Here is a 26,452-nt window from a genome sequence, read left to right as displayed (position 1 = left end):
GAGATGCACCCCACCTACATGGCCCAAAGGTCATAGAAGCGAGACAAATCGCCGATGGCACTGGCACCGACTGGAGCCTAATTGGCAAATCGCCTTGGGAGCGTACTCCCGGGCGAGGCGGTACGGCCGTCTCTTTAAGATTGTTGTGTAGTCTTCTGCTCCAAAATCTATAAGATTATAAACCAACTTCCTGGGCAGAAATCCTCTTTACCCCTTGTCTACGAGGAGCGATCTATCTGCATAATGACTGCATAAGAATAAGCGGCATCATTACAGCACCAAAATACAGACCATACGAACCATTGCTTTCGACACCGCCACTCACTACTCTAACTGCATCATTCTATGCTTTCACTGGCGCTGCTTGTTTCCTTCCCGCGCTGCTCGTTTAACGGAGTAGTATCGTTGCCTTCACCCGATGTTCGTTTGATCATTTCAATCTTAGCAGAAGGCCCTGCTGACTCGGCGATGCTGGTTGACTCTGCCGTGGTATTGCTCTTCTTGAATCCCTTTTTCAGCTTAACCTTCTGAGCCCACCCCAGGACACCCTGCTGCACATGCTCGTTGAAGATCTCCTTCTTGTAGGAGCTCCCCATCTTTGCACACAAAAGAGGACAACATGCATCAGTTATCAGTGTAGACGATTAGAAACATTTTAAGATATCAAATATTGCTGCACCTGCGTTACAATTGCGTATAAAGGCAGGGTGCTGTAGCTGCAGAGAAGTTGAATGATGAGCCTGCAAGTAAGATTATTCAATGCTTGAGAACAAATTCATGTTCGGCTTTTTTCCAAGGGGGGAAGAAGTTGGAGACATGTGTGAAAGTACCCAATAACAAGCCTCGGCACAATAAAAACAACTTGCCCCATGATGCAGGAGTTGAATCCGTAAGTGGTCTATGGCAGAAATAGGGTAAACGATGTTTCCATCAGTCATTTGAGTCATAACAGGACCAAATTTGAAAGTGGGATTAAGTGGATGCTTACCAGTATCCAGAAAAAGAATGCAATCTCAAAGGCGTTCTGGAAGAGGATGAAGTGGATTAGGAACAGGACAATCTTTGGCCGCCCAAACCAGAAGTGGTCATCTGATGGTTTTACAATCAAATCACCCTCAATTGCGGAGTTCTTCTCTGCTACATCCTGAGCTAACTGAGCTATGACGTGCTCCAACTTGGTGCCAACGGCTAACAGCAGCTGCAGGGATAATAGAGAGTTAGTAAGCCCATGGTGCCTTTTAGTTGCACACTGTCATTGTGTGGTTGATATTTCTGCAGGACACTAAATAATGTCTTGTAAAAGTTAGCGTTAAAAGGACATTGTGTTAGTATATCTAGTGTAATCATAGTGCGAGAGGCTCGCTGTCATGATGTGATGTATCCCAACTGCCCTTGAAGCAGTAATATTTACAGAGAAAACTGTATTGGATTATACACACTTACAATTAAGGGAATGAATGCAATCCAGAAGTACGTGTGCCAGCCTGCAGATTAGCAAAATATGGGGTGTAAGATATCTTCGAGATGCTTAAATCATGAAATACTGACAGATTTGAGGAAACAATTTTGCAGAATTAAACCATTACGCGGCAGGTTCTGTTTTTTCACCCATTACTAGCGTAACTGTTTAACAATCCAATTCGAAATTGGAATGTGTAAATATGTCTTTATTTTTCTTAACTGGAGATTTGCGTAGCATATGTTTGAAATGCTGAAACTGGTGGTTCCTTCCGACCCAGGGTTACTACAGCGCCTAGCTGCCTGTTCTGGTTTTCAAATCCAGAAATACTGCAGCACCTAGCTGCCTGTTTGAAGGAACAAAAACTGACCCGGCAAGGGGGTTCTATAGGAAAGAATAGACATAGAAGAGTGAGGATTTTACACTCTAGTTTCAGAGATACTGTCTACTCTAAATAATATTTAAAGTGTATTTACAAGTTAAATATCCATAAAAAGATCCTGTGCGATTGTTCACTACTCCCTATTCCCCTAAATGTAAGTCGTATTTGTTTGGTTCAAGCCAAACTTTATTAAGTTTTACCAAGAATATAGAAATATATTCAATGTGTATATATTTGTATTTGTTTGGTATTGCAGATTTTTTTTATGAACTTGGTCAAACTTAAGAAAGTTGACTAGGAACAAAACAAATAGGACTTATATTTTCTGATGGAGGGAGTATTATAAATCACAAAAAAAATTGTCCATCCTTTCAATAAAAGTCTGCATATTTATAATGTGTTTTTGGAAAAAAAATACTTATAAATTCGATTTTTGGAATTTTAAAAAGAAGTCATCATTTGACTCGGGAGCCAATAGAAATTATCGAATGTACAACTGGCCTTCAGAATGGATGAACTACACCTTACCATTAACATTCAGCAGCAGAAAGATCACCACGAAGACCCACAAGTACCAGCTAAAAGAAATAAGACACTAAAAGGTTGAGCTAACTTGCATAGAAAACTAGTTTGTAGTGGTATTATATAAATATACAAACATATGTGATACTCATTGTTTACCTTATGCCAACCACTTTCTTAAAATCAGACTCTAATACCCTCAGCATGTATTTATGGAAATCAAATTTCAGGTTTCCACGGCAGTGCGTCTGCAATCCAAAAATGACCTCATGTTCACATACGAGGAAAGCACACAAGGTTAGCTTATTGAAATATGGTGCTTACCATGATAAAACCAAGACGCATTGTTGTGTAGTCGGATTTACCCACTGATCCATAGAATTGCTTACAAAAACTTTGCTGAATGGGAAATGGAGAAGGCTAATTAGTTCATCAATACTTAATCACTTTCAGTCTGTGGCAGAGTTTGCACAAAACGCCCCCAAACTACACATAGCCCCGCCCCATCTTTCAGTACTGATCCAAGAAAAAAAAATTATATGGCTGTAAAGTTGGATACGGCATAGAAATCCTATGGTCAGTTTCGCAACAAACAAAAAAGATATCTGATAAAAGAACTCGTTATTGCTTACCAGCCAACTCAATATTCTAGAATCTTTGCCAATACCCTTGAAATGTTCCCTGATAAATTCGAAATTGTGTACACCAGTCACTTTCTTTGGCCCTGCAGTTTATAATGGAATTATCATCCTGGTATACCTGTAGGGATTCTAAACGAAGCTGCTTGTTCATGTCACACATTTATCAACTTTCATTCCAGGGAGAAAAAAATTTGCTCTCAAACTGCAAGTATATCATTGACACTGTAATAATTATGAACAGAAAGAAAGGCTCAAATACCATTTCCAGCATTATCTTTCTGAATTGCATCCTCCCACTGTTTCCATTGATGTATCTGAGCGAGAGTAGAGAAAATCAACACGTGGTTTACAGTGGCTAATGCGCAGCGCACGTAAAATTCATAAGGGGCTTACCTTTGCACCTCCTAAGACCATTGTCAAAACACTGAATACAACATGCGTAATTGCCAGCACAAAGATGAAAATATGCAACTGATGTATCGCCTCAAGGGACATCAACGGAACTTTCCCCTGTTAAAACAAACATTAGAGTTCATAAATCGAAAGGAAATCTAAAAATTGCTCAATTTCTATGGTGAAAAAGTCAAACGTTATTTTAAACTTAAGGAGTGGGAGGGACAAAGTGCAATGTATATATAGTAGAAGTTGTTTTTTTCAACCTGAGCAACATGATAAGGAAGCAACAAATGTTGGATAAGATGGACACTTGGAGCAGAGCCATTAGAATGTTCCACTCAAACAAATTACATATCAATTTATCTGTGTAAGTTAATCAGCACAGCAACATAACTACCCCTCCAGAGTAGGTTCAAGCAACCGGCCTAATCATAAACAGCATGCTTAAACCAACTATCCTTGTCTGTGTAGGCATTATGCTACCCGCCAGCTGCATGCTCAGTTGCTCACCCCCTAGCAGTGTTGAGAGTGATGTTCCCATTTAATATGGCTCCATCCCATTCAAATCAAGATCGGTGACATCACAGCAACAACAACAGGGGGTGTGCCTCCCCGTGGCGCTGTCTGTTTGATCCAAATCAACTAGCAGTGGTGGTAGCGAACTAGCTATGCAAGTCCCCAACCCAAAGTATTAAGTGTTTGCATGCTCAGAAGTCACAATGGTGCCTAACTCTTAACTTGACAGGCACACAATTCTAACCAACTGCTGGTACGATAGGTTCCACCAAGAAAAACAGACAACGTGAGCAGCAGAGACGGTGCAATCACCTTGTGCTTGCAGATCTCGACGCCCGCCGCGCCGTCGCTGAGCAGGCGCCTCCCGATCCTGCCGATGATCTGGGACGTGACAAAGTGCTCCTTGGCGGGCCCTGATTCCTCACCCTCTAGTTCCTCCCTTTTGCATGGCAGCATGTGGAGCGTCCAGCCGGAGCTGATGCAGGTCTTCTGGATCATCCCCTGGAACACCGTGAGCAGCAGGGAGATGAAGCCGAGAAGCATGAGCTCTGCATTACAGCAAAGGAACGGTCATGTTCACTATACAGGGTAGAAGATGAACAATCCCAAAATAAGTTATACAAGCGCGGGTCGGGTGCACACAGCGTCAAAAAAGGGCGAGGGGCCGACAGAGTGGCCTTTTGACTGATTTTCAGGAGAAAAGCTGCCAAAAGAAAGAAAGCTCCTACCGCCCTTCACGCAGTTTACGGAATTACCCCCCGAAGAGAGGTGCGTTTTTTTCTTAACAGAGGTCGAATCCAGACCACAATTCAGTCGAAAGGAAGGGGAGACTGGGAATCGAGCACTCCGACCGGCCGTTTGCAGATAGGAAACGGAAGGTGAGATCAGCAACAGTAGTTGTAGCTAGGGGATGAGTGCGTGCGTACCTTCTTTGACCTTGAGGATGGCCTCGTAGAGCGGCTTCTGGTTCTTCCTCTTGAACGTCTGCACGCGCGGCGACGATCAGGAACGGAGCGGCAGGAGCGGACAGCGAATGAGCACGGTCGGGCCGATTGATTACCTTGCCGAGGTAGTGGAGGCATCGCTCGGCGAGGAGGGAGATGAGGACGATGAGGGAGCAGACCGCCGCGACGATCCACGTGGGCGTGAACTCCAGCGTCGCCTCCTCCCCGACGGCCTCCGCCATGGTTTCAGCCTGTGCGGCGGAGCGAGGTGGTGGGAAACTGGGAGCGTGCGAAACCGGGGGAAGAGGCCGCGCCGCGTCGCGTGATTTATTACTGCAGCCGGTGGCCTACTACTCCTCGTAGTGTAGTGGCTGCCTGTGATAAGGAAATGGGCTGGTGGAAGAGGAAGTGAGGAAGGAGCGTGCGCCGTCGATTCGCCTGACGTACTAGCTGTAGTAGAAAGACGTGTCTGCCATGTTCGGTTCACATGCTACAGTAGCGGTCGCTAACGTCTCGAAAGAGTATCTTAATTTCTTTCCGAATTCGCGTGCGCTAAGTTTAGCAAGGGATTAAAACGGCGGGTCTAGTGAATCATGCTTTTTGGCATCACGCCACGCGCCAAGGACACGTTGGTTTGGGGACCCCATACTAGGTGTACCGTGCTCGCTGCCCGCGTGTGCGTGCCAACGGTTAGAAATAGAATAGCTTGGATGCTAAGCTAACTAGGCAGTTATTATTAGCATTACCTTAGGTCCTAAGCTAAGGTTGTCTCCAACGGAGTGTCGCATACAGATTTATTTCATCCGTCGCGGTCTGTGGAGGCTAAAAACGAGATCCAATGTCCTGCCGCAACGGGCGGGGATAGCGTTGGCCGCGGATGGCACATGCGTCCACGTGCACCGTCTCGAAAAAACCTCGAACCCGCCTGTCAATGGACGAGGGAGGTGAGGAGACGCAGGCCCACATGCACGGTGCAGCTGGTCTTAGATAAATCTCTCACTATTCGCCCCTAGTGCCGACGCTTTCCAAACCCACCTCACCCCAAACCCTACCCGGAGACCTCGGTGCTATGGCGAAGGGCAGCAGCTGGTTCCAGCCTGGCCACAACGACCCCGGAGCCTCTGGGGCCGGAGGCAACAACGCCCACCAGATCTCTCGCGTGCCCCCACCTAGGACGTCGCGTCCGCCTCTCGAGCCCGCGTTTGTGGCTTGTAAACAATTGTAAGGAACACATTTTGTACGGGCTCTGCTATACTTGCACTTAGGGGGTAACAAGGCTAGCTTTTACTAAAACTCATGTCTAAATTAGAATAACCCCTTAAAAACCAAGTAAATTTTTCACTAAACCGCACACCTCAGTCGATCCCTCAAAGTTTTTAGAGATGTAAAATTATAAGAGGTGATCTCCAGAAGAGAGGATAGCTCTCTCATATGTACTCTTCGAGGCCTCTCTAGAGGATAACTTTTGGGCCCCTACGTCTCCCGCCATCCCGGCCAACATCGCTACCAACGGCACCGATGCCCCCAACTCCGATTGGAATGAAACCCAAAGGCCCTTTTGCAACCCCGTCGGCCACCCACGCCAGTTCAACACCACCGGAATCAACCCACGCCGTCGGAAACTGGTTGGGGTGTTGTTGTATTGCCTCACCAGTGCGTCCTTCGAGCTGCCATAAAAGAGATTCTGGTGGGAATGCTGCAGTCAGTGGTAGCCCACCAGATTCTGGTAGTAGGCATCATCGAAGTCGTCCATTGTCTTGACGTCAAAGGGCTCGAGCTTGTTGTCGCCACCCGACATCAAGCATATTCGCTGCCGCAACGTCACAAAGTTGGCGTTGATCTATCTTGCGCTCGTTGTAGATGCAGTTGTGGGAGAACGGGCACTGCGAACGGGCGGTGGTGTGCGTGCCAAAGAGCGACGGCATGTCCTACATTGAGAGGTTCTTGTTGCCAAACATGAAGATCAGCGCGGCGAGGCTGTAGCTAGGGCCTAGGAGGTTCGAGTTGGCCTCGCTCTTGCTGGCCATGTGTGCGTCATTACGCCAAAGCGGTACGTTCCAGCTGCACGAAATGGCTGTTGCAATGTTTCCTATGCACGACTAGAACGAGCGTCGAAAACTGTGCTATGCTTTCATGTGGCCGTCCGGTTGGTTGCGTCGAAAGGCAAAAGAAGCATGAAGGAAGAAGAAGAAGATGTAGAGAGATATTCATTGAAGCCACTTTGTCCGACAAGTTAAATTTGAGAGGGGTTTCGTCCATCATTAGAGGAGTAAAATTTTAATTCACTACATTTACTCTATCATTTTGCTCGTGTAAGTCACAAGAGATCGGCTAGAGCTGCCCTCAGCTATGAAATTCCTCATATTGTAGCATGGGCATTGGGGGGGGGGGCATCCCCCTGCCTCACCACCGCTGAGCCCTCTAGCTTCAGCAGCGCCAACAAAGCCGGTGACATACGGAATAATGTACTCCCTCTAAATCATATTATAAAACGTCCTCGCAAATAAAATTAGTTAAACAAACTAATAGCTCTCTTGCCCTGGGGTAGAAGAAGAAGGGAGGGCTGCGTGTGCCATCGATATGTTGCGAAATACTATTAGCGATTGACATGTACGCTCAATTGCTAGTCAGTGGCAAAACTGAGTGCACGCCGGGGAGGAGCGCCGCACCCTACCTTTGTACCGAGCTTTGAATGATTTTTTTTTGGAACAAGTTAGAAGAAGGATTTCTGTTGGCCTTTTGCCCTCCACCGCCACCCATTAAAATACACATATTTTGCATTTCGAAACTTATTACTTATTTGTAGTTTTTTTAATGATTTTTAGTTCAAAATATTTGTGTGGAAAATAACAAATTTACTAGACACAAGCGATACTTCGTGAACAACTTAGATATAGGAGCAACCTGCTCGCTCTGCCCACATAGGTATGCGTGACCCTGACGTGCCGTGCCCACGATGCCGGTGACCCGTGAAAGGAACGCAGCTCTCGACCGACCCGGTTGTAGCCTTGTCTTGTCTAGCATGGCCGGTTGTCTCTGTCGCCGCCGGTGGAGTCGCTGACTGGAGGGAGAGAGCGGGGGCGGTGCGTCAGCGTGTGGTGAAAGCTGCTGCCGCGTGCGTGCACGGTGGCGAGAGGCCGGAGAGTTGGGTTTACAGTCGACGGATAGCACAGGCGTTGTTCAGGCCTGCAGATAATGCGAGCGAGGGGCCGGGCTGGAAACCGGCGACGCGCGGCGGATAGCTGTAGAGAGCTACGGACATGTGGCTGGAGAGCGGAGTGCGGCCGGCCGGGGCGTGGCCTACGCTCGCGCAGGACGGACTGCACAAGTGACGTGGGCTGGTTGGACGGCCACACCAAAAGACCAAGTCGCTTTGACCTGTGATTTGACTTGAGTATTGTACTCCCTCAGTTCCTAGAAAAGAATTGCGCAGAAAAAAAAATTAGGACTGAGCGAGTATTATTTTGTAAAACCAGTCTTTTTATTTATGGATAAAAAAGATTGACCAACCGAAAAGAAAACTGAGTAAACTAGTGCCACGTGTCGCATGTGTTTTGAATTATGCTGCTCCTTCTAATATAAATTACATTTTTTTATAAAGGATGCTTTTATTACTCTAAAAGTTCGAATATTACAGTGTGCAAATAAAAAGGCCACGAAAGCTAAATAAACCTCGCAATAAATTGGATTTGCCGGTATGTTTTCAAATGACAAAATGCGAGTTAATATTAGCACTATTTTTTCCACCTCCCCAAATCTCATGATTTGTGTATACAAGATAATAGATCAGAATATTACTGCATTCGGATTCTGCTACGTACATATGTTTGATTGCGCTATCAGAAAACAGACGTTTTATTTTCAGTTGTAGCTAGTGACCTATTAAATTTTGGTGTGGTGAAGTTCAAATGAACCCCTAGGAAACAAAACAAAACAAAACAAAAAAAGGTACCTGTTACAAAATCAAATTACCCACATTCTTAATTAACAATTACGATCCTCCGGGAAAAAAAGGTTTCAAAAAGATATACGTATAACTGGCCTCTGTGGTTTGTTTACCGCAAAATGGGTTATTTCTATGACCTTATATTACATATTTATTCGTCCCTCCATTATAATGCATGATTTCCACATAATTATGCAAGAACTTCTCAAATAGTTTAATTTCCACATGAAACAATGAAAAAACCCTACGTGTCGGAATGGGCACCGGTAGAGTTGTTTGGGTGGCCAAATCACCATGCCCATCTTTTGTCATGATCAAAATTATGTTCTTTGTTGACATGCTCATTAAGTTTTTTTTTGCTATGAAAGTGGCTCTTCGTTTATTCTAATTGTTTTCTTGTCTTTGTTGGCTAATTCGGAGAAAACCAAAATCTTGACAAAATTTTAGTTCACGAACTATTTGTTAGGGGCAAGTGAAAATGATGGCTTTGCCCCTGAGTGGGCTTTGGTGTTAATGACCAGTTTTTACTTTCACTCTGAACAAGATTTATTTCGTGTGGAAGTACGAGTAGGGTGGCTGGTAATCTGTACGCCTAAAAAGATAAAAGAGAATGATTTATTATTTGCTTTAAAAAATGATTTATTATTGAAATTTCATATTTGTTTTTCCCTTTGTTTGAGTCATAGACCCTAGTATTAAGAGGGATTCAATGGAATACAAGGAGAACCATAGCCTAAGTTACATGGGCTTAGTCTCTCAAGTCGTAAGAGTAGAGTGCGTTTGTGTCATATAAGGGCCTGATCGATTCTGGGATAGACTGAAATGGAATGGAACCGTTCCATTATTAGAACTCATTCTTGCGTCATAGTAGTATTTATAAATCCTAGTGAGGCGCCCAGCCTTTTCTTGTTTAGGGCGAAAAACCTAGGTCTAGTGAATCATGGTTTTTGGGAAGGAATCACGCCACGCGCCACGGACACGTTGGTCTGGGGACCCGTCCTGGTAAAGGTAGTCCGCCCTGTGCAGACTGTAGTCCGCGCCTCGTAGTCGAGCGGGACGGGACAGCAGGAAGCTGGCCGTGCCGTCGCTGCCGGCGAGCCTGCGTGCGTGACCCGGCCGTGCCAACGGGAACCTGGTGGCCGCCGTCGCTGCCGGCTGCCGTGCCCACGAGGTCGGTGACCCGTGAAAGGAACGCAGCTCTCGACTGACCCGGTTGTAGCCTTGTCTAGCTACCATGTCCGACTGTCTCTGTCGCCGCCGGTGGAGTCGCTGCACGGAGCGTCAGCGTCAAGTTGGATTACAGTTGACGGAAGCACAGGCGTTCGATAAATGCGAGCGCGGGCCGCGGGGCCAGGCGGGACCCGAAACGGAACAGACGGGTTGAGATTTGAGAATGGAATAGGCGACGCCCCGCGGATCGCTGTTCGCCTGTTCCGTGCTAGCGACATCTGGCTGGAGAGCCGAGAGCGGCCGGCCCAGACGTGGAGCACAGGTGACGAGCCAGCCACACGAATGACCGAGTCGCCTCACCTGCGTTTTGATTTTGATTGTTTTTTTTTTTGGACCCAACGATATGATTTTTATTTATCGATTGACAAATCGAAGCAAAAACCTAGGAAGGCAGTGCCACGTGTCGCACGTGTGTTGACATTGTGCTAGTACCGTGCTCTAAACAGTTGATTGATTCGTACTGATCGAGGGCTCTGAGGGGAGCTGACAAGACAAGAAACAACTTGTTGGTATGTACTGTATGCACATATGTTGCTCACTGTGTATGTGTAACAAGCCGTCTCGATTGCTCAATTTTCTCTAATAATAACTGTGTCCGGTCTATCACCGCAGGTGGCGGTGGAGGTTACGCCCTCCGCGTGGCTGCTGTTCAGGCTCTCCTCGGTTCGGATTGCCTCCTATTAGTTTCGTCGGTCTTCGTCGTGAGCCACGGTGAGAAGGCGGTGGTGGTTGCAAGACCCTGGTGGTGCGAGTTGATGGGCGGCGAGGCTGGCGGAGCGTGACGGAGTGTTCGGAGCCATGGTTCTTTGGGGGACGGGAAAAATCCTTGTCAGATGGCCGACATTGACGCGGTAATGCTTGTTGGCGCCGCCATTCCTTCTTGAGGGGCGTCGGGGTTTCCCCTTCCCACTACCCTTCCGCATATCGAGGGAAACCCTAGGATTTATCCGGACAGCAGCGTCGTCATCGTCGCATCTCTTTTTGAAGGTGTTGCTTTGGTATGCGGCGCTTCGGAGGGCTAAGCTCATGGTGGAAATTTTCCAGAGGGAGCAGCGGCTGCGGATCATCAGCATTTTCGTCGATCCGACTTTGTCAACTTTGCTTTCCTTTTTTCTTCTTCTTTTGTTTCTTTTGGGCTTTGATGTGTTGTTAGCCCAGCGGTGGTCGCAATCTTATATCGGTTCGTTGTTATGCTAATATAGCGGGACGAAAGCCTATTTCGAGAAATGAGCTGTCTGGCTCATATATATGCTACGCGGAGCTAGGAAAAATGTTTGCCCAGAAATCAACAAGAAAAAAATCCACATATGTGTGCTTTCTTCGTCGACGTGGTGTTCTAGCTGGAGGCTTCTTCCGAGATTCTGGAGAAATAACAATTCGAAGAAAACAGGATGTTGTGCATGACAGTAGATGGTAGAAGATCTTTATTTTTGTCAAAATGAAAAAAACGGAACATGTGAGTTTTGAGCATTTTGAATAAATGAGAAGTGTTAATTATGAATATGTAAGATTGCATAGTTGACTCTCTAAATTCTACCCCTCCTCTCCTAAAAATATCGCACTAGTGGCATCTGCGCGTCGTCATATTTGATTTTTCGTGAAAATGCACTTATTTTCAGCACATATGCATAATAACATATTTTTTCTATTGGGAATTCAAATTAAGAACATGGCTACAAAGCAAAACCTCGCAACGATGGAGAACATCTATTCCACTTCACAACAAATATGTCCATAGCATGATACTATAGCCGTTTTCAGGCGGTGGGAACAACTGGCCATCATTTTCCTCCATTTCTTATTGTCGGTTTCGATATAGCTAGATTGAGAGGGGGTAGGACCTGGCCTTCATTTTAGTCCATTTCTTACCGCCAGTTTCAGTATAGTTGGGTCGTGAGGTAGTAGGAACTGACAATAATTTACGTCCATTTCTTGTCATCAGTTTCGATATAGTTGGGTTAGCAATGAGTTGTCAAATTATTCAATCTAAAAAAGGGTGCACCCGGTGCTGAAAGCGGCCACCATTTGTCTGCATGATTCAGAGCCACCGGTTTGGGCATGTCTTAATTGTCATTGTTTTATATGTGTGGCTATCTAAAATAGGTAATGCATTTTACTTTTCTAAGCAGAATAATTTTATATCTCCTATACCAAGCACCCATGCGTTTTTGTCGATATTGTGGGTGTAAAATTGGATGTCCTGCCATCATGTGTTACGATATATAGTGTGTGCATCATTTGAAAAATAGCTGGCAATCTAGATCAGTCAAGAAGTGTACATCTTTTATTAGAGTTATACGTGAAGTAAGTTTTACGGGTGATTGAGAGAAAAAAAAAAGTATTATATGTACACAGCATATCCTCACGTAGCAACTCTTTCAAGCCCCGCCTCCTCTCGTCTTAAATTTCACTTAATGCATGGACATCTGTGTTTTACTGCTAAATCTGTACGTCTGCTTTACGCATATGGATACCTAGCTGTTTTTCACGATAGAGAAAAAAAAAAATCCTCCAGCATGTACATTTTTTGTTTGATTCATTGATAGTTGGCCACTTACCTTTACCTATTAGTCAAGTATATAGCATGATTACTGGTGAGTTGTTCATCCAGTTACATATACATTCAAGCCATAAGCCACAATATATAATAGACATGTTGAAGCGGCAGCACAACCAAGATAAGAAGAAACTGCAGAGAAAGAAAAGAAAAAATAAACACCGACACCGGCAGATCTACAAGAACAAGGAAAACCAACAACTGCTGCACCCTCCGGAGAAATCTCACCATGCTCCTAGCTAGCACACCAAATCGTCGCATACCGACCAACACCTTCATCAACAACAACGCCATTGTTGCCTAGACTAATCTTGGGTCCCCCCCCCCCCCCCCCCCCGGTACGCGAAAGGGGTAGATGGCATTTTTACAACCTTTGGCGTTCTTTTCCCAATTTTCGCACCGTCAACCAATTTGGCAATCACTATATTGACAATGCACGAGAATCTATTATAAGTAAAGTGAAGAACACAAAAGATTTGGTCGTTCTAAAAGCAAGTACAAAAACAACCGAGCACAAGGAATGCAACGCACTGATAAACATTTTGTTAAACGTTATAGTAAGCATGTATGAAAACCTATCGTTAGCAAGCTAGTAGCAAAGCTGCATGTACCTAGTTGCAAATGGTAAACAAAAAAATAGCATGGGTAATGAAATTCCGGAAAAAAAAAAGTAAAAGGACATGTAAACCATTATATTTTCTGGTTCCAGCTACAATAATCTGTAAACTGAGAATTTCCAAAAAAAAAAATCTAGTTTCAGAACTAACAAGTGGTAACTACAGCTCATAATGCAGAGAGTATAAAGGAAACGTGAATAAGGATGTCAGAATCAAATAAACAAAAGCGTGTATTGTATTTTCAGTTACTTTATATGCATAAACCATTCAAAGTAGAACAGCAATGGTGCGTGGACTGCATAGTGATATCTAGATTGGCAATATAATTTTTCCAGACTGCATTCCCAAGCATCTTCACCTTCTCAGGTTTCATGTTTGCTGAAATCAAGCATATGATTTGTTAGATAATTGCATGTTGCATACGAAGAATAGCAATAAAAGGTAGATGCAGAGTCCTCACCAAAAGAAGACATTTGGCTGCTTGAAGAAAGCCTTCTCAGTCTGCACAAAACAGAGAATGACATGAAAACAGCTGCATTCTGTGATAGATACCAACATCATGATCAAATAGATGACCAAGGGCTACATTTCCAGCAACACATCTACATATATATGAGCCAGACGACTCATTTGGTTATTATTCGAGAGAAAACAAAGGAATTAAGTTTATAATTTATGCACATAGATGGCATTTAATTTAGTATGATATGATTAATAATACCAAAAGGGGAAAAGTAAAGGATAAAAACTAATAAGAATGTGTCATTATTTAACTGACCAGATTTTATACACATAGACAACTCAGTTGGCTATTATTAGAGAAAAATGAAGGAAATAAGTTTACAATCTTATACACATAGATAGCATTCAATTTAGTAAAACATGATTAATAATACCAAAAGCGGAAAGAAAAGGCTAAAAACTAATAAGAATGTGTCATTACACTGACCAGATTCTACTCTTTGATTTAGCTTCAGGAGGAGTACATGCCTAACTAATTAAGGGCTATCAGATAATGAAGAAAGGGCAAGTACCGAATGTATCTTGTGCCTTGTCAATGTAGTCGGTGTGTTTTCCTATGTGGATGTTTGAACATAACTTCATATTATTGGCCCATTCATCACAAAGACAGCCAAATGGCTTACAGAGTGAAACACATAAAGAGATTTCATAGGAAAGAGGAGAATATCAGCACTCTCTTGCCACCATGGATAGACAATGGGGCGAGTACGGGGACAACACTGATGGCAAGAGAAATGAGGATGAGTCTTGTAAACCCAGCAAGAGAAATAAGATTACAAAAGGTGATAATAGCTTATCTGATCTGCGTATCATAAATGAAAGCAGATATTGCCTGAAATATATATTGGCTCCTGTAATCATATAACTTTACAGAATTGTTACACATTAGAAAACAAAAGCTGTCTTGCTATCACGATAAAAAAGATGCATATATGCATAGATGCTCAGAAGTTATAAATCCAGAGCCACCATTCCCACAAAAGGCCTGAGAAGGCGAATAAGCACTGAAAATATTGGAGTATTGGTGTATAAGCACATACTGGATACAGCCAAATTATCCATATAAGCAATTGCTATGAGCATCAGGAAGCCCAAAATACATTGCGCGAAAGGAGAAGAACTCTCAAATTTTTCCCTCGGATAGAACTATCTAAGGAAAGCAATAAGAAAAACAACACAATAAAAATCGTAAGGAAATTCGAACATGAAGCTCATCTCTCATTTGGTGGTATTTTTTCTCTCATCAAAATAGCAATACAGAAGAACTTGATCTGATCAAAGGTAATAAGATACCAACCCATTCAGTAGCACTTCCCAAAGAAAATATGCCAGAATAATAGCTTATTATTTGCCAGTATTGAACTTTATATAAATTACTTGTGTTTTCTTCTGGTACTATCCAGATCTGATTTGCAACCAGGACTTGGTTAATACACCAGATCTACTGCTGCTGGTCCAACACAAGTAGCAACAGAGGGTTCTTCAGTCCGGTAATCGCCCATCTAGACTTGCACAGACTGGATTATTTGAATTGAAGATACAAACTGGAATTGAAGAGTTTATAGTATAGTGGAGTTTGGCTAGTTAGCTCTGAGTATTTTTCTCACGGTAAGCAATAGCAAACTTTCTATATCAGTTACCTATATACATGTATTGGACAACCATATCTTTCAACAATCTCAACTGATTTACCAACTTGGCAGATCTACGCAAAGCCCTTCAAGCATCAAATGCAGCAACATGCAGGATGGTCAACCATCCGCATTCATACAGGGATCAGTTGCAAAATTTCGGAGCCATGCATCCACTCTAACATATATCAAATCTTTAGCTTCCATACTACCACTTAATCACCTAGACAGGCATGGGACTGAATCCAGGTAAAACTATGGGTGATGCACTTAACTGCAGGAAAAGCAGAGAAGAACATCCCTGGTTCAGAATAATGAGACATTAAGAATATTTTATCTTTTCTACTACACAGGTCGCAGGATGCCTACATTTTTTCTTAGACAAAACAATTTCGAAGCAATGTCTGCTACAGTATTATGATAAACATACATCCTGGGATTTCATTCTTATTTAGACAAAAAATAGAAGTCTGTTGATCTCTACTTGCATCAGCTCTACGCCTCTACCTCACTGCTCGATCGTTAGGAAACATGCTCTTAAAAAGTAATAAAAAAATCAGGATTGCTTTGGCAAGTTGGCCCCAAAATAACCTGAAACAGCTTTAGGCAAATCCAAACATAAATACTGCGATACTAATTAATCAACTTCTAACTTTTATGACACAGAAAAAGATCAATCACATCTTTTTTAGTTGCCCGTTGGCAAGATTTATTTGGGCTGGAGTTAGGGAGCTCCTCCACTGCGATTGGAATTTTCTGGCTATCTCACATGGGCTGTCAGGATCGTACCGTAGGCTAGTTTGGTTTACCTTTGTGGCTCAATGTTGGGCGCTCTGGAACATTAGAAACAAGCTAACTATGGAAGGCATCTTATTAACAAACCGGCTGATGCTTTTTTAAAAATGCTTATTTACATGCAGCAATGGCGGTTGTTGGTGAGACCGAAGGATAGGGCGCTTCTGGACGCGGCGATGGGGAAGATCAGACAGCTCCACACTTCTTTCACAACTTGAGGAGGAGGGCGCCTACCTCCTACCGAATGTATCAGTGTTGCTGTTGATTTAGCTGTTGTCAGGTACTGCTTGTGTTTGGGTTCGGTTGTGACCCTAGATTTGTATGTGACGCGATGTGTTTGGATGTTGTCTTCTTTATGTGTAAACTCTGCCATGTGAGGCTTTATTAATTTAAAGCCAGGCATATGCCTTAAATTTAAAAACACAGAAAAGGATAAATTCCCCTGTCTACATAGCACTGTCCAATGGCCGGTTAGGTAAATGAGGACAAAGGAGCATCAAAAAGGCACGAAAAAAATCTAGTAGCCAGAAACAAGGCAAAAGAATGAAATGGAAAAAAGAGGAAGCAAAGGAGAATAGAAACCAGAAGGAAAAACTTAAATGAAGAAAAAAAATTAAAGGAAGAACAAAACAAAGAATAACCACTCTAAAAACCTCAGAAGCAAGAACCCCAAATGGAAATGAATAGCAGTTCCCAATCGAGAACCAGAAGACCAAAAGAAGGAAGAAGAGAACTAATAGGCAAAAAAGAGAAACATACAAAACGAAAGATGAACCAACCTGAAAAAAAACCAAAAGAACTAAATGGCAGCCCAAAATCGAGAACAGGAAAACTTAAAAGTAATGCTCCAAGCATTGTTATCAAAAGACCAATTCAGAAGCTATGAAAGTAGAAAAAGAGTACAGATGTAAGCAGAGCAAGCATAGTTCAACTGTGTCCTCTCACGTTTATAATGGAACTGCAGATGTTCATATAAGGGTTGCACTTGCCAATCAAGTGCCCAAATGGGTCGTACTAAGATGAATTACTCTCCAACCGAAGGTCAATCACATGGAAATCCATTATACAACATTGCATCTCCATGAACGCTACAAACCGGTGCGGCACCTGCTCCTTGGTGGAGTGGGCCTTGGTATTAATATGGACAAAGTCACATAATTTTAAATTCCATCATCCTACAGATGGTTATCCTACAATGCTAAATACTGCTTCATGTAGTACTATTTTTAGAAGACAAACCAAATAAACAATATACAAATCAGGCAGCAACAGTGTATCTTTTGAGTTTCAACAAACACCTGGAGGAGTAAAAAAATATAAAAATATATGGAAGACAACGATGAACAAATCAGATCAATACTTTTAAGAAATAATATACTTCTGTATTGAGGTAAATAGTGCTCAAACTTGTAGAGATACTTTTATATAGAGCCATTCATGTAAAAAGCATGCGATTAGGCGGGAAATGCATAGTGGCTCCCGGGTGCCACACACCCCTATAGTTGGAAAAATAAAATAAAAATTAAAAAAAGTTCAAAAAAATTTAAACTTTTTTGGGAATCAAAGATGACCAGGTATTGTACTTGAAACAAAATATTTCCCTACGAAATTACTTTTATTGTATCCTGGGTTAAAAAAATAAACTCGAAACACCCCATGACCAGATACTATTCACTATATATTTGTAATAATTTTGTCTTTTTTGCCCTGTAGACCATGGGAATAATTTCGTTTCCAAACATATTTTTTACGAGTACAAACTTGATCATCCTTGGTTTCCAGGAAAATTTAAAAAAAAATTGACTTTTTAAAATTACTACTCCCTCCGTTCCTTTATATAGTGCCTATAGATTTTCGGCATTTGTTTCAGAATATAAGGTTGTAGCTTAGCTTTTTTTCAATTACCCCTCCCCGTTCAGCTCCCAAATCGTTCAGCTCCCAAAAATTGTTATGGTAAGCTGGAAAGATATGGATTTACCAAATTTTACGTTGATCTCAAATCGTTCAACAAGAGGTCTTGTGTAAAAAATACTCTTGCGCTAATTTCCGTGCCAAAAAACAATAGGCACTACAGAATGGAACAGAGGGAGTATAATTTTTTAAGTCTATGGGGGTGCGTTGCACCCGGGAGCCAAAAGTCCGCTTCCGTGATTAGGCATACATAAAAACAGGTGCCTAAGCCAAATATCAAAGATGTTCCAGGCAGGTAGATAGCCATAACAGTTTTTCAATGGATCAATGCTAGCATAGGAGCATGACTTGATAACTTGACAAACCAAAGTTTGAAAAGAGGACATAGATCCTTACAGAATACTTTGCAGGATATTCATCGTACTCTCTACTAAATTCTAGTTGTCACAAATTCCCAGAGTATTTGCGCCCTTAATATCTGATTATCTTCATTGTCTCGACAATAATCCTCGCAACAGACCAAGATCTTCATGAGGCTGAAATTCAAGAAAAGCTGTAAGAAATTATGCGCGGCTGATGAGAAAACATGATAAAATGGAATAGTAAATAGATAATGGCATGTACATGGTAAGGCAGAGGATCAGGATCGAGACACTACCGTTGCCTAGGCAGCAACATGGATGAAGCTAGTTCGGCTGGTCAGCACAACGTACCTCGAGGAATCAGTACAGACTACAGAACCAGAGGTCGACAAATATTACTAAATCAAAATTTTCAAGTTTCAAAAAATGTTCAAAAATAACTATTTAGCCATAAGTAATTGTTGTTTCATTTAGTAAGAGAAGTTGTGAGCTCAGAAGTTACAAGCCAAATACAAGCTAGCAAACCAGAAACTATGCATCCAGTATGGTGCTGTTGTGAAGATAAAAGTGGTTATTAGTAGTCCAGTAGTGGAAAAATATTGTGTTACACATAAGATTGACAACATAGAAAGGGTAATGTCGGCTTCTTAACTAGGCAAATTTAAGAAAAAAAAGCAATTAATTACCGCAAAACCTTCCACTAAAGTTTGATTTAGGAATCACTTAAATTTCCTAATAGATGACAACTTTTAATACTGCCAACCATGGATAATTAGATTTGGCAAAAAAAAAACATCAAGAGAAATCAGTAAACTAAGTAACTGGCCAACGGCAAGGAATTGACTGACACACCGGAACAACAAAAGATTAAGACATGCCTTTCCGGCAACTTCAGCACAGGAAACCAAGATAAACAATCAAACACACCGCTGACAATGCAAATAATCAGTGTTATGTCAGTTACCTATATATGCAGCCGGTAGAAGCAAACTCACCAGGAGTGCAAGAACAAGGTCTGTAGGGAACAATGTCAGTGCCCCACTTCAATATGCCAGATTATCCCCATGGCCCTCTTCCCTCTTCTTTCCCTTAGCAGTGTATTTCTTGGTCTTCTCCCAAGAGAGGATGCATGCCATCCAATCCCTGTAAGGGATATGCAAATATAAGAGAAGAGAATCCTCTTGAAGCAAGTACAGTTCACCGTGCGCAAACTTGCATGTTTTTTTTTTGGCCTTGCTCTTTGCTCCTTTCCCATGGTTTGAGCAGTGACAACTTTGTGCTCATCTCCACTTCTACGAGGAAAAAAATGCTAGTGATCGGACTTGACTATACTATACTCGTTAGAAAATATGTAAGTATGCAATATGCCATGTCAAAATGATACTGTAGCCTCTATATCATCAGTTCCTGGTCAGTTTGGGATTCCGCAGCCATAACTGACATCAAGAAAATGCAAATATATCGGATGTTCACATGATTCCGTCGGTGTGCTGCTTCACCGCGCATGCTCCTCCTTGCCACCACTTGTAGCGGCTCTGGACGCTCGTGCAGTGCAGCGGCAGCATGTTCATTGAAGGGATATAAGTATGAAACATAAGCACATGAATTCTTACACAATAAATATATAAATCACCATTTCAATGTAGCAAGATCAGTATATGCTTATATTCATTCGAAGCACAAATTAGCCGAAAATCTTTTTAGACATGCAATGTAAATAGCATAATAATGAAATTTAAAAATAAACTCATGTGGGCTTTGACACCACAATATAAACTAAGCTGAAATCCAGACATTTATAGTTTTTGACATAGCTCTAAGATTGGACAGCAAAAGAAGGCATGGTATAAATAGCAGCTTTAAGAACACAATGGTTTGCCTGAACCATAACCTCCCAATTGAAAAATCACTTGTTTTTCTAGTTTTTTTTTACCTTCACTTCAAGCACAACCAATCTCAGCTATCTAGCCAGGCCATGAGCTAAGATCCATCAATGAATGCACATCCAGCAAAGGCATAAGTTTAGCTGAACCACAGACTCCATTTTAGTACACCCATTGTTTAGACAACCATTCTCCTTCTCGAAACGCTGGAATGAAAATGGCCAAGGTGAGGTAATAAGACAATATAAGAAATGGAACACAGCTCTAAAGGTTACAGAGCTAGATTACTTTCAGTCAGAAATAAATCACACAAGTATGGCATCTTATATGATTATTCTTAGCTGTGGTAGGAATATACAAAAAAAATAGAAACACCAGGCAATGAACATACATGAGCTTCAGTGCCGCCATGTGTACACCTTGTTCTGATCCTCTGACCACATGCATTGGCGGCAGCATCACCCTTTCTGATGTCATCGTTATCTGAGCGACGCTTCCGCATGGCGAGTCGTGCCGTTTCTCCTTGGCTGGTTGTCCTCGCATGTCTCTTTAGTGAATTTGTGAAAGTTTCACAACATTGAGTTTAAATTATGAGGAAATACTTTTGTATTTACACACATGGGTGTGGGTGTTTCCGTCACCGTCCGTTTTGCTTTGAGATTGGGATAAAAGGAGGAGAGAGAGAGCTGTTTTTGCATCTACCACGGCAAGAGGAATCTCAAGGAATAAATCGACGGTACAGAACACACTCACACCCATGCGTGTGTACAAAATCCATTCTCGTTCATACTTTTAACAAAATTAAATATCCAGTAAGAGGGAAAAACTAATCAAATGCAACTGAACAAAATAGAATGCCTCTGCAAACTGAGAAGAGAGATGCACCATGGCCACTGCTGGCTGAGTTGCCTTCCCTGTTGGTCACCCTAAGCTCGCATGCCAACACCCTTCAAGAAGCGGGTGGAGTGATAATCTGATTCAAGAAATGAATATGAACAAATAAAAGGAGAGCAGAAATTTACCTAGGTCATTGGACTGATGCAAGTCGTGAATGGAGCATAATCTGCTGCTTCTCCCTTGTCTCTGCCTGCAGCTGCAAGAGCTGCCTCACACAGTGCTGCACTGCCTCACCCGCATCTCCACGGACGAGCGCGACCACGGGAGGACCCTGGGAGAAACTTGGGATCATGTAGCCAACAGTGACGGCGATGTAGACAGAGAAAGGAGGACGACGGCAACGCCACACTCCACCGCGCTGAGGACAACAGCTGATCCCACACCCTTGAGCCATCTCTTGGGACGGCGACGGCGATGCAGACAAAGAAAGGACGGTGACGTTGGCGCCACGCTCCACCAAGCCCAGGACGACGGCGTCGATCCCGTGCCCTTGGGCCATCTCCCTGATGCCTCCTTCTCCAGTGTCGCTGTGCGCAGCAAAAAATGTGTGGGTTGAGGAGACGAAGCTCGGCCAGCCACTAGGCAGGACGAAGACGAGCTAGAGGCAGAGGCTGAGCTGCGCCAGCTGTTGCGCGCGAAGAAGAGGGAGGAGGCGAAGCGGTCATGCAGGGATTGGGGAGTGCAGGAGGCGGCGCGCTAGGGTTTCAGCGAGGGTGCTATGCAGCTTTTATATCACACAGTGAAACCAACAGACAGCCGGGATTCGCTGGGAGGCCCATCAGACAGACAGTAAATTCAAAATACTGTGGAAAAGTTTCTTCTACTTTTTTGCAAGAATGGAACTGATTCTGTAAAATACTTGCAATGATCCTGCATAGCATATTGGCCTTTATTGGAACGCAAAAGTTTCTACAGGAATCTTGCAAGGATTTCATAGCAACGAGTTCAGTTTCTGTAGTAAACAAGGAAAACGCATATGTTCCAAGAAAATCGAAAAAGGGTGCTTTATTACTCAAAAGGTTTAAGCATTACACCCGGCGTCTGCATGCCACCCATATGTTCCAAATAACCCAGGCCAAGCATTCAATGGGACTAAAGCCGACAAGCGCCATGCCAGTTTGGCACAATAAGTTTCACTGAGTCATTCGAACATCCTTCCGTAACTGTTCCCCCATGTTATAGTTCTAACTTTTAACAATCAAAATCACCAAAGAGCTGTAGTTCATTCATAAAGAAAAATAGAGAAAGAGTTACTATACCACACCGAGAGTCACACTTAAGATATATGGAAATTCAACTTTGGGTCACTTTCTGCAATAGCGAACAATTCACAAATCAATGTCCAGAACTAATACCAACGCATCAAGCATCTTGGAAGATCAAAATTTGAAGCTTCATGGAAAAATATCTACACCACTACAAATTGAAGGGCAGGTGTTCCTAATGAGAATGTGTGCTAGTAGATGACATGAAGCTAATGCTTAAAATTGCTAAGAACAAAGGCACACCATGGTGTAGCTTGATTAACGGTACAAACATACATAGGCACGCCATTAAATCCCTAGAACTTGCTAGTTGCTAGGCAAGAAAATTAAAGCCAAAGGTAGTTGTAGAGAGGACGAAGGCTTAATGATATAATGTAGGAACTCCTCAATTATAGGAAGAATTTTATTCAACTTAGGACAATGATAAGAGGATCGAGCTACTTCAGGTTTCAACTCTTCCTTTACTACTCTAACTAAATATTATACCTGTACAGGCGTATGGCTTCTGCTACTCTTAGGTCGATATTTTAATCAGTGCTTGGACTTGCAAGACAGGAACACCACACTTAGAAGTAATTGGTAAATACAAATAGGTCACACTTCGTATACTACAACAAGTGCACACCAGAACAGAAATGAGAAAACTTACAGTAAGTGAACTACATGATCTTTGACTACTATCATCTCTCCAAATTGCAAAGATGGTCGTTCTAGTTCGCACTGTGCTAAGGGACACGGCCTTTTCAAATATTCCATTCTCGCTCTTTCCACATGGGTGATTCCTTCATTTCTACTATTCTCGCTTGGTAGTTGGCAGGTCTATACAAGGAATGAAGGAAAAGGCAGAATAACATGATTTCGTTTTTCTAAGACTAAAGCATCAGTTAAGTCATACAGAAAATAAGGTCACCCATTTCATACATGTCTTTTTAGACATGACAAAGAAGTACACTGCAAAAGCAAGGTAAGATCTTATACCGTAGCTAGAGGACCAGGCGGACAACTGAACGTCAGCAGATCAGCTACCAGAAGTCGCTACAAGAGCACTTCCCATCTTCAAAATGGTGAAAGCGGCTAGCATCTCTCACACTGATCTTCCTCTGGAAAATTTCACTCATCAACTTCATAACTGTATGACAGTCCCCACAGACCTGGAGGTTCTTCACCACCCGGATTACCGATCCCGGTGGAGACTTGAGGATCCCAAAGGCAACAGCCAGTCTCTCACTGTGTAAGAACAGATGATGCTCCTTTTCATGCTCCTCCAAATCATGCATCACGGAACTGGTATCAGGGACATACCCCCTCTGGCGCATTTTCACGACCAATTCATCAAGAAAAGCTAGAATTGCTTCTCTCACATCAAGCGGCACTTCCCCAGCATGAAACAGACGGGATTCTCTTCCAACATCAATCCTGCTATACCCAGGCTCTTTCAGTATTTTTGTATTAGCCATCAGCTTTCTTACAGTGTCCACAGAACCCCACTTGCCATTCACTGCATAAACATTAGATAACAAGACATATGTTGATGGATATTTTGGTCTAAGCTCCAATAGGTTATCAGCAACCCTAATAGACATTTCAGCATTGTTGTGTTTCTTGCATGCGCTCAGTAGGGACCCCCAAACAGCTTCATCAGGCTCATATGGCATCCTCGTGATGAGTTCTTCAGCTTCTGATAAATAGCCCGAGCGACTAAGAAGATCTATGTAGCATGTATAGAGTTGCAATCCAGGATTGATGCCATACTCCTGCTTCACCGAGTCAAACAATTGGCGCCCTTTCTGAACAAGACCAGCATGGCTACAGGCGTAAATCAGCCCGACAAAGGTCACTTCATTGGGCTTCACTCCTGCAAGAACCATCCGGTCATAAAGAGCAAAAGCTTCCTCAGCTCGACCATGCTGTGCCTCTCCAACAATCATTGTCGTCCACGAGATGATGTCACACACTGTAATCTCTTCAAAAACTTCTCTAGCAGAGTGTATGTCGCTACATTTAGAATACATGTCAACCAACGCATTCCCAACCATCATGCTGGACAAGAACCCAAGCCTCATGGATAAACCATGCAACTGCCTTCCCAGAACAAGTGCAGCCAGGTCTGCAGCTCCACCAGTTATAGCTGACAACAAAAAGGCGTCATCAATAGTGATGCCGTCTCGCCTCATATCAACAAACAGCTCCACCGCTCTAACACTCTCGCCAGCTTTCACAAATCCTGATATGAGCGCAGTCCATGTAAAGAGGCCTCCGCGTCCAGGCATGCTCCGAAAGAGCTGTAGCGCCTCGTCAGTATAGCCGTTTGACGCGTACCCAGAAACAAGCGCAGTCCACACGACATTGTTCTTGGCAGTCATACTGTCAAACACCTTCCTCGCTTCTTCTGGGACACCACATTTGCAGTACATGTCGATAAGCGACGACTTGACAACGTTGTCGCCGCTATACGGGGAAGCGACAAAATGTCCATGTACCTGCTTACCAAGACTGAGGCTGCGCAACCTGGCGGAGGCACTGGCGATGGAAGCAAGCACAAAATGGTCGGGTTGGAGGGCATCTACCGAGAGCATGCGGCGGAGCAGAGGTAGAACAAGGGCGGGAGAGTCGGAGTTGGAGATGGCAGCGAGGAGTGACGAGTAGAGGTGCAGATCCCGCTGCGGGGATTCGTCGAACAGTTGGCGGGCGTCGGGGAGGAGGCGGCATTTGGCATAGGCGGAGACAAGGAGGGACGGCGCGGGAGGGTGGAGAGCCAGGCCCTCCTTGAGGAGAGTTGCGTGGGCGCAGCGTACGGCCGGCCGCGAACCCGCCGCCGCACGAACGGCCGCAACGACGGCGGCGGCGGGAGAGAGCATACATAGGAGAACAGGAATCGCAGTTTTGCAAAGCCGTATTCTCCGGGGAAAGGAGCTCCTACCGTCAAACGGGGCCTGGACGGATAAATGGATTTTACATAGGCCGTATTTTCCACGGCCCATTAACAAGAATACAGATACATATTTGAATTTTCAAATATAAATCTGAAAAAATATTTATTTTGCTATCTTTATTAATCAGCTTAATAAGACCTTATCTTAATCACGATAATAGTGCGTTATAGCATATTTGGAGAGCCCACGCTAAATTAATTGGTGTACAATGTCTCGCTAATAGCATGCTATAGGATGTAACACGCTAATAGTGTATTTTAAAGCTCACACAATTTTATTATTGCGTGCTATTTGTTTCCTTGATCTTAATAAGGCCTTCCCAACAAGTACATAAATTTTTTTTAAAAACTTTTGTCAAATTTTACTTGGCTTGATTTTTTAAAACAAATATATAATCCTTGTTCATTAGAACTGAGGGAGTAAAAAATGTGTGTAGTTATAGACAAATGTTCATATATTTTTCAAAACTTGTTCTTATTAGCAGAAACAAATATTCATAAAAAATAAAATACGTTAATGACATAAAATAGTTTTGTGTTATATGATAACCGGTGTATCCCTAAATAACTAATCATGTGCTAACTAAAAAAACTATAACTATATACTACCTCCATCCCAAAGCTTAAAACTTTTTTTTAAGTCAAACCAAGTAAAATTTGACTAAATTTTTTAAAAAAATGTACCAACAAATATGATATTTTGTGAATACCATATAAAAATATATTTCATTATCTATATAATGATATTGATTATGTATTTTGGATGTTAATGATTTTTAGTAAAAAATTAATCAAACTTGACATAGTTTGACTTTCTAAAAATAATACAAGCCTTAACCTTTGCGATGGAGATAGTGTAGCTATAAAAGAACAAAATGTGATATAGTACTAAAAAGGAAAACGAGAAAGAAAGATATTCAAAAGAACAGCAGAAAAAAAGAACATAAAAAGTTGTCGATTAATCGAAGAGTCGGACGTTTTTTTTCTTGCAATGAGTTGAAGTTCTGATAGCAAAGATGTTGCAAATCGCGAGTGGTACCTGGC

At 42.8% G+C, this 26,452-nt stretch overlaps 2 protein-coding genes across 11 annotated transcripts; both read right to left on the bottom strand.

The window, feature by feature from the left end:
* Positions 1-191: 191 nt before the first annotated feature.
* On the bottom strand, positions 192-5,198 carry LOC127313469 (MLO-like protein 1). The gene is made up of 14 exons (XM_051343976.2): positions 4,977-5,198; positions 4,843-4,900; positions 4,229-4,464; positions 3,398-3,514; positions 3,264-3,318; positions 2,996-3,087; positions 2,688-2,762; positions 2,523-2,611; positions 2,370-2,419; positions 1,444-1,484; positions 989-1,198; positions 831-898; positions 680-740; positions 192-596 (listed from the first exon to the last, which is right to left on the bottom strand). The coding sequence occupies exons 1-14, from the start codon at positions 5,100-5,102 to the stop codon at positions 339-341; spliced, it is 1,536 nt and encodes a 511-aa protein (XP_051199936.1). The 5' UTR covers positions 5,103-5,198; the 3' UTR covers positions 192-338.
* An 8,049-nt stretch (positions 5,199-13,247) lies between these two features.
* On the bottom strand, positions 13,248-25,410 carry LOC127313442 (pentatricopeptide repeat-containing protein At4g14050, mitochondrial). Of its 10 annotated transcripts, none has more exons than XR_011744914.1 (9): positions 23,455-25,410; positions 21,337-21,482; positions 20,706-21,261; positions 19,427-20,520; positions 18,728-18,801; positions 18,466-18,605; positions 14,245-17,456; positions 13,671-13,711; positions 13,248-13,588 (listed from the first exon to the last, which is right to left on the bottom strand). XR_011744914.1 is itself a non-coding variant. In XM_071819952.1 (2 exons), the coding sequence occupies exon 1, from the start codon at positions 25,332-25,334 to the stop codon at positions 23,499-23,501; it is 1,836 nt and encodes a 611-aa protein (XP_071676053.1). In that variant the 5' UTR covers positions 25,335-25,410; the 3' UTR covers positions 21,489-21,738; positions 23,455-23,498. The 10 variants fall into 10 exon arrangements, 3 of the variants coding, with proteins under 3 accessions (XP_071676053.1, XP_071676051.1, XP_051199927.1); XR_011744915.1 differs by lacking the exon at positions 14,245-17,456 and having other exon boundaries at positions 19,427-19,574; positions 20,365-20,520; XR_011744918.1 differs by lacking the exon at positions 14,245-17,456 and having other exon boundaries at positions 18,694-18,801; positions 19,396-20,520.
* Positions 25,411-26,452: the final 1,042 nt, after the last annotated feature.

The sequence above is a fragment of the Lolium perenne genome, chromosome 1, assembly GCF_019359855.2.
Source record: "Lolium perenne isolate Kyuss_39 chromosome 1, Kyuss_2.0, whole genome shotgun sequence".
In the NCBI taxonomy this organism is placed as follows: domain Eukaryota; kingdom Viridiplantae; phylum Streptophyta; class Magnoliopsida; order Poales; family Poaceae; genus Lolium; species Lolium perenne.
This window is presented reverse-complemented; position numbering and strand designations above follow the sequence as displayed.

Bases quoted from the DNA above. Each gene is read 5' to 3' on its own strand.
- LOC127313469 (XM_051343976.2), bottom strand. From the start codon at position 5,102: ATGGCGGAGGCCGTCGGGGAGGAGGCGACGCTGGAGTTCACGCCCACG. The intron at 4,901-4,976 runs GTAATCAATCGG...CCGCGCGTGCAG, and splicing joins GCCTCCACTACCTCGGCAAG to ACGTTCAAGAGGAAGAACCA. The intron at 2,420-2,522 runs GTAAACAATGAG...TATTTCTTTTAG, and splicing joins AAGAAAGTGGTTGGCATAAG to CTGGTACTTGTGGGTCTTCG.
- LOC127313442 (XM_071819952.1), bottom strand. From the start codon at position 25,334: ATGCTCTCTCCCGCCGCCGCCGTCGTTGCGGCCGTTCGTGCGGCGGCG.